This window comes from Gymnodraco acuticeps, unplaced genomic scaffold (assembly GCF_902827175.1).
Source record: "Gymnodraco acuticeps unplaced genomic scaffold, fGymAcu1.1, whole genome shotgun sequence".
Taxonomy (NCBI): domain Eukaryota; kingdom Metazoa; phylum Chordata; class Actinopteri; order Perciformes; family Bathydraconidae; genus Gymnodraco; species Gymnodraco acuticeps.
This window is the reverse complement of record NW_022992290.1, coordinates 7,459-21,580: the sequence shown is the minus strand read 5'-3', so window position 1 is coordinate 21,580 and position 14,122 is coordinate 7,459. Positions and strand designations below refer to the sequence as shown.

The window sequence follows — 14,122 nt, the reverse complement described above, 5'->3', positions numbered from 1 at the left end:
AGTCCGTTTGAGTTTTGCCCGTGTGAACGCAAACCGAACCTTCTGAAAAATGAAACAATGGAACAAACTGTGGTCTGGTGCGCACCAGAGAGCGGACTATTAGGTGTGAACACACCCTAAAAATCCTAAACCAGAAAATAATTGTGAATTCAAAGTTTAATTTTGTAGCTATCTGGATCCTGAAACGTAGACATAGCCGCGCTATATATTTGTATATAAGTGTTTTACTTGAACCCTAAACCGGAATTATTTACCTAATAATACTACTAATAAATGACAATGTGATCTGAAGTTTTCTGCAGATGCAAGAAAATCCCTTTAATATATTAATCATACCTCGACTGTGCATTATTTAAATAAGTGACACTTTGAATAATAATAATGACAGACAGCATCTTAGAAACTATTATCTTTATTCACATAATCCCTAACAATGTATTTAGCAGACATTATAACTTTCACGAATTATACATTCACTCTTCCAAATGTACAATTTAACCATATACTTGCAAACCGTTCATTTACTCTATACAATGTATAATTGGACGACAACTGCAAACAAAGAGTGAGCTTTATTTATTCTCTGTCTTTTCTACTTCTACATTTTAACTAGATAAGCTGCAATGTTGTGCATGTAATATGTTAACGTGTTTCAGCAGCACAATTTTAATTTAATCTCTGTGTTTGCTTTTGACAATGTAATTACCTTTGTTGCATATCATCCCCATTTCTTAAAGTGGACCTATCACGCTATATTGGAAACATATATTGTAGGGCCATACCTATACAAAACATGTCTGTGAAGTTGTTTGCTTAAAATACCAAACAGATCACCCATTGTAGCCATGCCTCATACTGCTCATACCCCTCTTTTGCAGCCCTGTTAGAGAAACGCAGATTTTGGGTCCTTAGCTTGAAGAAGAAAAAAAAAGGAGGCGGAGCTAATGCCTGATCAGAATTCTACCGGAGATAAAGTTAAATTCTGTTGTGATAAAACGCCATCCTGTCTAAGCCACATCAAAGATTATTTCTGAAATAGTATGGAGCTCAAATGCTTTTTCTCTTGCGGGTTTATCACAAGGTGAGTTCCTTTTTTTATTTCCTGCTTTTTAAACACATGTACTCTACAGTACAGGTTAGCTCTGAGTGTTAGCGAGGCTTGCTAATGTAAACAAAGACGAGATTACATCCAAAAACACATCAGGCATTGTTTCTGATAGCAATTTTCTGTGGGTCCGCCGCCGATTTGACATCATATCGGCAGAAAATCTGTATCCGCTCGTTGTACCCCGTTTTTCAAAGGTTTGGGTACGGAGGAAAAGAGAGAGGGTTTTATTTTCTGACGCTGCGTGAGTTCCCCGACGCACCGGGGACACATTTATAAAAGACATCACAAAGTGCATTTTGCATGATAGGTCCCCTTTAACTCCCTGAAAATCCTCCTCTGAAAAATATCCTGTATATATTTCTAAAAACCTACAAGTTCCTGCCTGCCTATCAAGTGTGTGGTAGAAAAAACACAAAAACACCCTTAAGTAGCATTGCATCTGTGGCAATACCTCCACTCAAAATAATACAGCCATATATGCTACACGTAGAAAAATAGTTTGTACAGTGGAAACACAAAAGAGACAGACACTTTACTGGACCTCATTTCCCCAATCCTTCTGCCTCTCCTTCTCGCACTCTTTCTCTTTTCCTCGCCTTATGGTCGCAATAGCAACAGCCTCATCGAAACACATGCTGAGAGGACTGTTCCTACTTTCATCCCCTTCCATCCTCTTCTCCCTCTCTTGTGTTGTCTTCTCTCTTTTCTCTTCCTCTCCGTCTCCTGCACCGTCCTGCTCTGATGCGACTCTGGATGCGTTTTCTCTCTCTCTGTCGGCGTCTATTTTCTCTCTCTGCTGCTGCTGCTGCTGCTGCCGGATGTTCAGCGCAGTGAACCTGCAGTGCTGAGGCTTCGGAGGCACCACCGGCAACGCTTTCACTTGGTAAACCTTCGGATTTTTAGAGATGACAATCTTCCTTCCGACTCCTCCTAAGCTGCTGTCCCCTTCCTCACCCTTTCTGGCCTCTCGACTCGCCTCTACATCACACTTAAGCGCTTTTAGATGTTTATCTATGCATAGTTGCACTTGACGTTGCTCATCAGCTTTGTCATTGTTCTCTTTCGAAGTGACTTCTTCCCCGTCGTGATGCTGATCTTCGGCAGTGATGGCGTGCTTCCCTTGAATCCCTTCTTCTGGTTCACTTGTCTTCGGTACGTTTGTCTCTTCTTCCTCCATCTTTTGCTGCACTTCTGTGTCTGGGAGTTTTTCTTCAATCGTCTCCATTGATTCCTCAACTTCCTCTACTCTGACTTCTGTCTTGTTTGTCTCTACTTCCTCAACTTCCACCATTTCCTCTTCCTCTTCTTCAACATCTTCAGTCACATCCCCTTCCCCAGAAACACTCTCTCTGTCATCCTTCTCCTCCACCTGTGTACTCTCCTCATCCTCTATCCCTTCACATATAACATCCTCAAGTTCAGCCCATATTTTGCTGCTTGTCCTACAGACATCACTTTCTTGCTCTGTGTCACCTCCCTGCGGCTTCTCTTCAAGTATTTCCTCAACTTCATTGCCTTTCTCAGGGGTTCCTGCCACGATGTTCTGATCACTTTCTTTTATTTCCATTACTATATCTTCACCTTCACTCTCTATTTCTTTGAATACCTCTCGTTCCTCTCCCTCATCACTGTCTCTCTCCTTCGTTGGTGGATCTGTTAGTGAAAAGTCTCTGATCTCCTCTAAACAAGCTTCACCAGCTTCTTCCTGTGTGGCATTAACCACTTCATGACTAGGTGGAGAATCGCTGTGATGATTGTCCAACATGTCCGCCTCCTCCATAAAGTCCTCATCGATGGGCGGTGGAAAGTCGTAGCAGCAGTGAGAAAATGCTTCTGGAGTGAGAGTTTCTTCTTCGTCACTCTGAGAATCCTCCATGACTTCTTCCTCTGTGGCTTTGCTGCAGGGGAACGAGACAGAAACATTTCAGAAAGACATCATTGGCTTTGAACAACTGGCCAGTGTGTCTACTTTTAAATTATTGACTTTTTTATGCCAATACTTGCAGAATGACTTTATGATTGTATCATCTTTCAAATTATTTTTAGCAATACTAACAATTTCTACTAAAGTCAATCGTTTTTTAACCCAGTTATTTGTGTTTTATGATATTTCTGCAGATAGTAATTAATGTGTGTTTGACGGCTTATGAATTGAACTAAAATGTAAACAGTTACATAGTCTCGCCTTAAACTAGCATTAATGCATTTTGGGGGATTTTATTGCGTCTGGAGGAATTCCTAAATGTTCCCACACCACTCCGCTCCTCCGCTCCCTTCACTGGCTTCCGGTAACTGCTAGAATCCACTTCAAGACAATGGTACTTGCGTACCATGCTGCGAATGGATCTGGCCCTTCCTACATCCAGGACATGGTTAAACCGTACACCCCAGCACGTGCACTCCGCTCTGCATCAACCAAACGACTCGCTGCACCCTCGCTGCGAAGGGGACCCAAGTTCCCATCAGCAAAAACACGTGGGTTTGCTATCCTGGCTTCAAAATGGTGGAATGAGCTCCCCATTGACATCAGGACAGCAGATAGCTTACACACCTTCCGGGGCAGACTGAAAACTCATCTCTTTCGACTCCACTTCGAGCGATAGAATTACTAACAAAGCACTTATATACTAATAAAGGACTGGCTTATCTAAAGCCAGTTGAGTAGCACTTGAAATGTTTTAGCTCTATGAAACCTGATGTACTTTATGATTCTGTTTTCTTCAAGTTTGTATTTTGTTGGTCGAACGCACTTATTGTAAGTCGCTTTGGATAAAAGCGTCAGATAAATGTAATGTAAAATGTAATGTAATGTCTGAGGGATGGCGAAATAAACTGTAATTACAACTTTGACAAGTTATCACTTTAGAAATGCTAACTTACCAAACTGTTGTTACTTACACTAGTCTACAGTGGGTATAGCAGAACAAGTGTACCTGCATGAATTTACTAAAAGACACTAAAATGATGTATTATTATTATCTGAGGGTTCTTCACTACAAGCCACACCTTTTACATTACATGCAGTTATTTAACCTGTCGTTATTGAAAATTGGTCAAAGCAGCTTTAAAGTCGCATTCTTTGATAAATAATTGTTCACTATCGCCTATGACTGACAGAAATGCGTTATGGTGTTCAAATATAATTTAAAAAATCAGCTTCACCTTTGCCCGTTGTTTTCCAGATGGTCTCTTCCCTGATGATCTTCCTCTTGCTTCTCTGTCATCTCCTTTTCTTCCGGTCCATCTTTATCTCCTTCATCTTTCCCTTCTTCCTGCTCCAGACCCACAGCAGCTGATTCTTCACATGCAGGAAACCCAAAGCACAGAGACTGGGATCCTCTGTCAGCACAGCTCTGTGATTGGTGTTCAGGATCTCCATCACCAGCTTCCTGATTATCAGTGTTTCTTTCAAAGGTCAAATCGTTTAAAAAGAATTCAGCGGGGAGGCTCTTTACGAACATGCTCTCGTCTTCCTCACTGCTGTAATCATCGCTGTCGCACGCTGCTGCGTCCTCTTCAGAGCCGGAGTCCTCCAGCCTCAGGATGGGTGAGGTCAGGTAGGGCAGGCTGAGGGATTTAGTGTGTCGGGTGTACGAGTCGATGCTGAGCGGCCTCGTTGGTGTTAACTCTGTCTGGAGCTCTGAAGGATCCATGACTTCATACTCATCGTCCGAGTGACCGGGAGGCTCCACGGAGAACTCGTTCACCTGACAGGAACAACAAAAAACTGGATGAGGAAAGGACTTTGAGATACAAAACTTTCCCTTTATATATTTGTTCTAAATAGTATCTTTCTATATATATAAGAACTTTTGAAAGAACATCCATAACATTAATCTGTTTGCAACTTACAAATTATGTATCTAATGTATCATATTCCAATGACTTGTATATAGACTGTTCTTGCACTATTTTTTGCACGCATACCAAATCATGGCATCACATCACCCCAGTCCTCAAAGACCTCCACTGGCTTCCTGTCTCCCATCGCATCAACTACAAAGTTCTGGTCCTCACCTACAAAGCACTCCACCATCTGGCCCCCCCTTATCTCACAAACCTTCTCACTCCTTATCAACCCCCACGGTCCCTCAGATCCACCGCAGCCGGACTCCTATCCATTCCCACATCCACACTCTGCAGCTTTGGGGACAGAGCCTTCAGTGGCAGCTCCTAGGCTCTGGAACTCCCTCCCCCAAGATCTCCGTGACTCTGAGTCCCTCACAGTCTTTCAGTCCCGCCTCAAAACACATCTTTTCAACTCTGTCTACCCATAAGCCCCCCCCTCTCAATCAACTTCCTTTTGACTGCCTTTTTATTTTTTACTTACTTGTTTGCCTGTCCTTGTTTGTCTACCCTCCCTCATACTGTAAAGCGTCTTTGAGTTGCAAAAAGCGCTATATAAATAAAATGCATTATTATTATTTCTATTCTATTTTATTTGTATTTACTTGCACTATTTTATCTGTTTTATTGTGTTGCACTGTTGGAGGAGCCTGTGACCTAACATTTCATTGACATAACTACACTGTAGCGATGTACACATGACAATAAAAGCCTTGAATCTTGAATCTTGAAATCAGGTGTTTTCCACTGATGAAGATATTACAACATTAATATGTATTACATGTAACCTACTGAATGTCTGTGGGAACATCCCCAGTAAAAAATCTGTATATTTATGTATTCTTTATTAAAACAATCCTTATGCAAACCGAACATTTCGTATGACTGCAGCTTCACATTAGAAGCATTTAAATGGTGTCTGCTTTTATAATAAAGTAGTCCCAGGAAATGTAATTTGGTGATCAGTGAGCTTTACACTGATGCGTTGATCAACTATGTGTTGAAAAAACAAGACAATATCAGGCATTTTGGCAATTTTTTGATCAGTTTAAAATATTTAAGGCTCATTTGAACGGTCAGAAGTGTCGCAGGTTGCCTCTTCATCAAGGTAACCAACTACTACTGAGCTGTTTGCAGACTCGTGCATTATGCAGCACAGTGATTGGTTGCTCACAGAATGATGGAGAAAGACCAATTACTGCCAGACTTCTTCATTAAAACGATGGCATAGTTTTGGAGGACAACCTCAACGTTAGCATGGCCCTGGTTCCCTCGACAAAAGGTACTGGCATAGTGCCCTTAGAGTTTGGATAATGAGGTGACTTGGCTCACTGGATAACACATATTAATACTTACACGTTTTGTTCAGCAAGATATTCTTCACAAATGAATACCACTTTTATACAACAAAGAAAAAGTGCTCATGTTAACCCACCTGGTAGGACACACTGCAGTCCATGTGATCCATGTTGCAGTCCATTTGGTCCAGGAACTCAAAGTTATCTTGAACGTATCCGGACATCTCGTGGTGGTCCTCGTCCACTTGGTTTGAGTTGAGGACGTTAGCATCATCGAACACACAACCATCATCACGCTGAGTCACCGCCACATCTTTCATCTCTGTAAATGAAGCATGGGCTGAGATTACAATATAAGACTATTAATCATGTAGTATTAACATATGATACTCCTAGGGGTGTGTAATTGGTTAAATTACCCATGTATTCATCGAGGTCATCATCGACGGCGTTATCTTCCTCCGTGTTGGATGTCAGGCTTTTGGCTCGCAGCTCTTTGGACACAGCTTGGTCTTCCACCACCAGCTCCTCTTCCTCCTTCTCCTCTTCTTTCTTATCTTCATCCCTTCCACTTCCTATCACCATATCCCCTTCTGCTTCCATTACTTCCTCCACATCTCTCACTGTCACTTTCCCTCTATGACTTTTCTCCTCCTCCTCCTCAACTTTTTGTCTTTCTGCCACCTTCCTCTCCATTGCCTTGCTTTCCCTCCTCTCCACCTTCTCTCCTCCCTCCTTACCTTCCACCCTGTCCCCTCCTTCCTTATCCCTTCCTCTGTGGATGACACTGTCTCCGCCCCGTTGCAGCACCCCTAAAGCCAGGTTCGAGGTGATATGCAGGGGCACGGTCACCATGGTAGGCCCCGTGATGTGCATGGCGGCTCTCCGGCCCACTTTAGTGGAGAGTCCCGGGGATCTGGACAGTAGGGTCTCGTTTCCAGATAAACCTTCAGGGTCCAGGGAGGTGTAGGTGCCCTGCGTCCCCGCGCCCCCGCTCACCAGCCCTGTTCCTCTGCGGTAGGTCACGGCGTATTCACTCCCACCTATCGCTCCGGGGGAGGCAGGGACCTCAGAGGCAGGCTGCAGGGAGGGGGTGACGAGGGGAGACATGTGGGTGGAGGGAGGGCGCTGGCAGGGACGTCTGGAAGCTGGAATAAAGCAGACGGATAAGTGACATGTCTGTTTTAAAGTTCAATTTGATCCAAAATACGATTTCTCCAGATCACAAACAAGTATCTTCAAACAATCCTGCCTTAAAGGATTTGACCTCTCTATAACAAACCACCTCTGGCTGGCAGAGAACTCTCTGCTCCATAGTTTCTCTTGGACTTCAAATCTCACTGTACATTTGATATATTCAGTTTAATATGTAATATTCCATCCCTCATACTTATGTATATATAATAACTTGCTTTATATTTTGTTATTGTTTATTTGGAAATGTATATTTTCTACCTTCTTGTTTATTTCTAGTATTTTAAATGTGTATTGTAGAATGCCATGTCTTTTATACTGCTGCAACACAAACATTTCCCAAATTGGGATCAATAAAGTACTTCTTATCTTATCTTATCTTCTCTGCCTCTGTCTCTTTTTTTGTTTGGTGAGCATTACAACAAAATATATATAACATGGCATTTGAAAAAGTCAAGAAAGGTCTGTATGATTATAGTAATTCCAATGTTGACAGCATATTTTGCTGATGATTTGAAATATATATAATTATTTCCTCATCATTCTGACAGAAATTGGGAAATGTGTGATAACAGCAGTACCTTCGATTGGATAGGGCGGGTTGCTGAGCGAGTCCATGCTTCTGGCTGGTCTCAAAGCAGGCCTTTCTTTCTCTGAAACAAAACATTAATAACAAAAATAAATAATAAGTGGGGCTTTTAATACTAATTGAACATAATATTTTTACATTTGTATGTGTTTTTATATGTTATGTTTTATCATGTTTTTAATTATTGTTTTATTATTTGACTCCCATTGTGTTATTTGATATTGTATGTATTCCCTGTACAGCACTTTGGTCAACTTAGGTTGTTTTAAACGTGCTATATAAATAAATAAAGATTGAGATGTACCGCACCGGCCTAGGTTTGAATCCAACCTGAGGCCCTGAAATCTTTAAAAAGTGTAAGCTTCCTGTGTCAGACGCATGTTGTTATTAGAGAGTAATTTACCCAAGTACACATGTCAACTTGAATGAGACAGTTTAACATTTAAATACGTTATTGTAGAATATAGAGAACAAAAGAAAAATACATTGCAATTTCTTTTAAAAGGAAATCATCCAAGGTAAGAGACAACTACCAGGACTCAAAAACCACGATGAGGTTATTTACCTTTCGTTGAGAGTTTGTGCCTCCGTCGTGGGTCTTGAAATCGTCCTCCGATGTTGAAGATGGACATCCACTTCCTGCCTTTAAGAGAGCCTTTCCTCCTGAACGAAACACACAGAATACGTTTTAAATAATCAGTTTTCTAAGATTTAATTGCTCAACAAAACTTCAATCATATTAATCATGGAAGCAAACATGTCCATTTATTTTCTAAGTTTCACCACCGCACCTTTGACCTCTGTATTAAACATGTCCTTAACCAGATCAGACATAATAACTAAAAAGATAAATGAGTGTACTCACTTGTCGGTGCCTTCGATGATAGCGTGGTAGGGTCTCATGGGTAGAGGACCATCTCCTGGACTGATAGTACCAAAGTGAGGGACAGGCCCTTTGAAAAACCCTTCGTCCTGATTGGGCAATGCTGACGGCGAGGGGAGGGACTTCCTTCTCTCACTGGATACATCTGAATAGGGCAGGAATAAGTCAGTTATCCATTAGCTCTTATTGGTTCACAACTTCTGAATTGCCACCCTGAATGTCTGAGTTGTTCAGCATTTCCTAGAGAGAGTAAATGAAGTGGTGTGTCACCTTCTTCAGGAAACAGCTGAGGCACGTGTGTGAGGATGAACTCCACGACGATGGACTGAACCCTGACCTCCATGAAGGCCGCTGTACCGTTAAACCCAGACGCCTCGATGTCTTTTGACCTTAATATGGACATTGAGTGATTGAATGTGAAAAATGAATCTATGTTGTAAACAGATAGATAAATGAAAGGATGAATACATGCATTTTATCGAAAGGAGAAAAGGGAAAGGAATGAATGCATGGAAGGATAAAGACAGAAAACAGTTGTTATACAATCTTATAATATTATCAAACACATTATTTTATCCATCTATTACTTTAATGTCAATAATAAATGACACACACACCTTGTGTATTTATTCAAGCAGAGTCCGGACATATTGTGTCTCAACAGAAAATAAACAATACATATATTATGTCATATTATGTAATATATGCAAACCTGAGCAGATTAGGGGCCCAGACGATGGCCAAGTTCCTGGAGTGCATGTTGGTCTCTGAGCAAAATGAGGCCATTTTGACCAGATGGCGCATCAGAAACTGCAGAGTCCTGATGGCAAGGAAGCGAAGCGTTAAACTCAATTCATAAAAACACCCAAAAAAGCCTTCAAAAATGTGACTTGGGCTAAAAAATCTGTTTCTAAGTTGATGACATTGATACAACAACCAACATCCTATTGTACAGAGCCTCCAGGACAAACGGGGGTCTGATATATTCTGTGTATTTCTGTATGTATGATAAAAGATGGTATAATTCCCAACCAAAACACACACTTTCCTACCTGGCTTCCTATTGGTAGAGCTCTGAAAATCTGTGTAAGCAGGAAGTCGACAAACTCTAAACAAAGAGGCATGTGGATGTTCCTATTTTACCTAAATGATGTGGACTTCAAAACGTATATATACTACTAACTGGAAGTAAACAATAACAACGAAAGTCCCCACTTTGGTGTCGCCTGTTCCTCGTGGTAAAGATTAAAGACTGTTTAATGTAGTTTGCAGCAGAGCACAGTACCTGTGATGAGGTTCTGGTAGTTCTTTCAGAACATTTCTGATCTTCACCAGCCTCTCCTCCTCCAGCTGGAGGGCCACAGCCTCCTGGAACACACACATGTTTTCAAATCAAAAGTACAATTTATCGCCTTTACTCAACTTTAATTGCTGGGAAAATGGCACATAGGGAAATATGGGCATTGTGATTTATACATCCCATGCTTTCTTTGAAGGAGAGGTCATTTTTACGACTTTGTCCTTGTCTAAAAGACTAAATGAACACATCGGAAAGGGGGAAAGGAGTGTCAAATGTTTCTGAGCTACTCACAGCGAACTTGTCATACAGCTGGTATGTGAGCAGAGGGTTGGGCAGCTCTCTGAAATAAGCTTTAGTCAGAGAGCTGACACAGTGGATGTCCTGCAGGTACAGATCCTTGTTCAGATCTGGAATCCCGTCGCTCTCAAACTCGCCCCTGGTGGTACGCACACATACAGTCAGTTAGGAGAATATCAACACAACACACAAACCTAATTCAAACGTACACATTTACAGATATAGGTTCAAAGAGAGGCACACTGCTGCAAACACACACACACACACACACACACACACACACACACACATTACCTGAGTTTCTGTATGTTGGACGACACTCCAGACAGCCTGTAGATACCGTCCACGACGCCATGCTTCTCAACAAACTCACTGCAGCATTGCAAGACCTGAGGAACTGTGGGAAATGGTGGATTAACAAAATGAATATTGACATAAGATTGATTTTCAATGTGTTAACTTTGAACATACAAAGGGTCCTTTATGTTTTAAGTGACTATACTGTAGGTCACAAACACACAACACACTTTTATTCATGGACACCTAAGGAAGACCACGTGAGTGAAGAATGATGTACATGTAAAATCAAAGAAGCTTCAGGGAGGAGATAGCAATGGTATTTTATGGGTTTTTGCTGTTAAGGACAACGCTAAATCCACACTCCACATATATATAATCGACTCCTAAAATGAAATAAAATAACCTCACAAAGCTCACATCATTTCACCTATTGCATAACTGGTGTGGTTAATGCTGTGTGGTTTGAGTCTAACAAATAAATAATTAAAAACATTAGAAAAGCATAAGTCTTGTTTTGACGAGACACAAATCATTCATAAATGTTCTGAACAAGAAATTACTAGTAAAAAGTTGTCAACCATCATTCCTGTTGAACGCTTCTCTTACAAACTGTAGGTTGACATTTAGAGGATGTCATTTGTGGTTTTGTAATATTCACAAAAAACACATTGTGTAACTCACGTATGTTAGCACATATTGGAGATATCTATCCATATGTGTACACCTATTGCTTGAAAATGGTATTGTGATTCAGATGTATTTGGTTACACATTCACGTTGTTTCTGGTGAGGTTTCGGGCACATCTATTGCTATTTATCCATACATAAGAACATGTTAACAGGAATACAGATGTTCACTCACTCTCTTGAGAGGAGGTGGTCAGGTGCTCCAGCAGGTCACATCCAAACACCTTGTCTTTGTTCACTCCTTTCCTCCGATTTCTCCTCATCTCGGCTGTTTCAGTTCACATTCAGACTGGCCGAGCTCTTCTTCAGTGTCTGTCCGTCTGTCTGTCCGTCTGTCTGTCCGTCTGTCTGTCCGTCTGTCTGTCCGTCTGTCTGTCCGTCCGTCTGTCTGTCCGTCTGTCCGTCTGTCTGTCCGTCTGTCTGTCCGTCTGTCTGTCTGTCTGTCTGTCTGTCTGTCTGTCCGTCCGTCCGTCCGTCTGTCTGTCTGTCTGTCTGTCTGTCTGTCTCTCTGTGTGTCTCTCTGTCTCTCTCTCTGTCTCTCTCTCTGTCTGTCCGTCTGTCTGTCTGTCTGTCTGTCTCTCTCTCTGTCTCTCTCTCTGTCTCCCTCTCTGTCTCTCTCTCTGTCCGTCTGTCCGTCTGTCCGTCTGTCTGTCTGTCTGTCTTGTCCAACTCGGTTAACGTGACTCTGTCTTAGTAGAGGCGCTGCACATTTCCCAGATCTAACCGAGCTGCTGCTTCTGTTTCCTTTGCTTCAGTGCATGTTGCTGGCTGCAGGTTGTTTCCTCTGTAGGCCGTGTTGCACTGGAGTTGATACGTTGAAGTGTTAGGACATACTTCCACCCTGCAAAAGTAGAAATATAATAAGTGTCTTCGTGCAAACACCAGCTCAATTCAAACAACAAACTGAACTGAATCCAAAGCATGCATATGTGGCTCTCCACTTCCCCCTGATGCTCTAGTTTTTTTCGAATGAAAGGCCACACCCTTGCGTCTTTACTTCTCCTATTCAGTGGAGTTGGCCTCTGAATGTTTCTCTAATCACACCGTAATGTCTCTCTGTGCTGGTGGATCTATATAAACCTCCACCCTGAGCTCCAGCCTGACGGAGGAGCTACGTTCAGCCCGGTCGTTCCTTCCTCAGCCGCATGTCACAGCCATTGTGGCCCCTTGTTTCACTGCAGCGGAAGTCAACCACTGAACATATAGACTTACACAGACATTCAAACTCAACACCCATCCCCTCCATCTTCCTGACACCTGCCACTGCTCTACTTTTCTCCACCATCATTCTCTATATGTACACTTTTGGAAAAGAGTTTAAAATGTGATGAAATAAAGAAGTTTAAAAGCCAGTGTTCCTACCTTCACTCTGCATCGGCATACAAGCAGCATAAAATGATGACGCAAGAAACCGCTATACTTCCCCTGTTAACTTCCTGAGTGTGTCTCCTTCTCTTGCGCTTTCTCTCTGTGTGTGGCTCACGGTTTCTCCGCCTCTGCTGATTTAGTAGGGAAATCAGTTCAGTGTATCTGTACAAAGCATCTATTTCCCTTTATGTGCAGCGTTTGTCATTGTGTAAAACGACCTTTGTGTGTGATTCTCACCCTGACAGCAGGAATTGGAAAGTACACACATTTAGCCCATTTTCTTTGACTTTGTCAGTGCCATCTACTGCAAACTTAAGCACAACACAAGACCTCAGTGAGTGTTGTAGAAGTATCACAAAGTACCACAAAGGTTCCAGACGTACAAGTACAATGACCCCAAATAATTTCAACATGCTCCAACAACTTGAAAGCATAATAAGTGCCCTGAAAACAAAGAAGTCAAACCACAACACAAACTCAAATGACCACAATTCAGCAAGAAATGTAAGAATCACAGAATACCATTACGTCAAAACTCAATTTCAAGTAAAAGCTGTTGATTTAAAATTCTACTCAGCAAAAGTACACAATAATTATAAGCTCTTATATACTTTAGGTATAACTTCTTTAGTAATTGTATGGTAATGGATTATAAGTAGCTTAAATGTTCAAGTTATCTAACTACATAAGTTAAGTAAGTAGAAAATGTTGTTTGAGCAGAGTGGTGTTTTTTGGCACAAGTTAGTTGGCATCAGTGTTCCATATAGTTTACAATATTGTATCGGATATAATATTAATAATATATATTTAAAACATTGTGTTATTGATAGTCTTTGATAATGTAGTTAACTGAGGCATGTGTGGTACTTTGAGGCTGTACCTGTATACACTCTATACGGGCATAGTTGTCTAATAATGCAGATTTGTTGTTAGTCCATTAATAAATGGTTGTGGCTTTCACCCTTTTCTAATACACTATCAATTACTGTTTCTTTTAGAACCGGGCAATTTAATCTTATTATGGCTTACAACTGATGAATGCTTTATTATAGGTTAATTAGTTCGCCATTAATAACAAATAAACCCCTTATAAGGCTGAATCACTAGAAAGTGGTACAGAGTGAACATTGCATGTATTTATGTTTCGCTCTTTATCGTTGTATAAGCTTATTAATGGCATGTTGATCATGGGCATTTTATGGCATTCATTTTTTTGTTTTTGTATGGTGATTAATTTGAATCTTTTATGTAT

General features: G+C 41.3%; 1 protein-coding gene across 2 annotated transcripts; it reads right to left on the bottom strand.

Moving 5' to 3' along the window:
* Positions 1 to 396: 396 nt before the first annotated feature.
* Positions 397 to 11,921, bottom strand: si:dkeyp-68b7.12 (rho GTPase-activating protein 30). Of its 2 annotated transcripts, none has more exons than XM_034207888.1 (13): positions 11,678 to 11,921; positions 10,810 to 10,912; positions 10,510 to 10,654; positions 10,204 to 10,286; positions 9,631 to 9,738; positions 9,189 to 9,307; positions 8,901 to 9,063; positions 8,601 to 8,698; positions 8,028 to 8,099; positions 6,672 to 7,400; positions 6,390 to 6,592; positions 4,271 to 4,815; positions 397 to 3,006 (listed from the first exon to the last, which is right to left on the bottom strand). In XM_034207888.1, the coding sequence occupies exons 1-13, from the start codon at positions 11,763 to 11,765 to the stop codon at positions 1,641 to 1,643; spliced, it is 3,822 nt and encodes a 1,273-aa protein (XP_034063779.1). In that variant the 5' UTR covers positions 11,766 to 11,921; the 3' UTR covers positions 397 to 1,640. The 2 variants fall into 2 exon arrangements, with proteins under 2 accessions (XP_034063779.1, XP_034063780.1); XM_034207889.1 differs by having other exon boundaries at positions 6,390 to 6,574.
* Between the last annotated feature and the right edge of the window lie 2,201 nt (positions 11,922 to 14,122).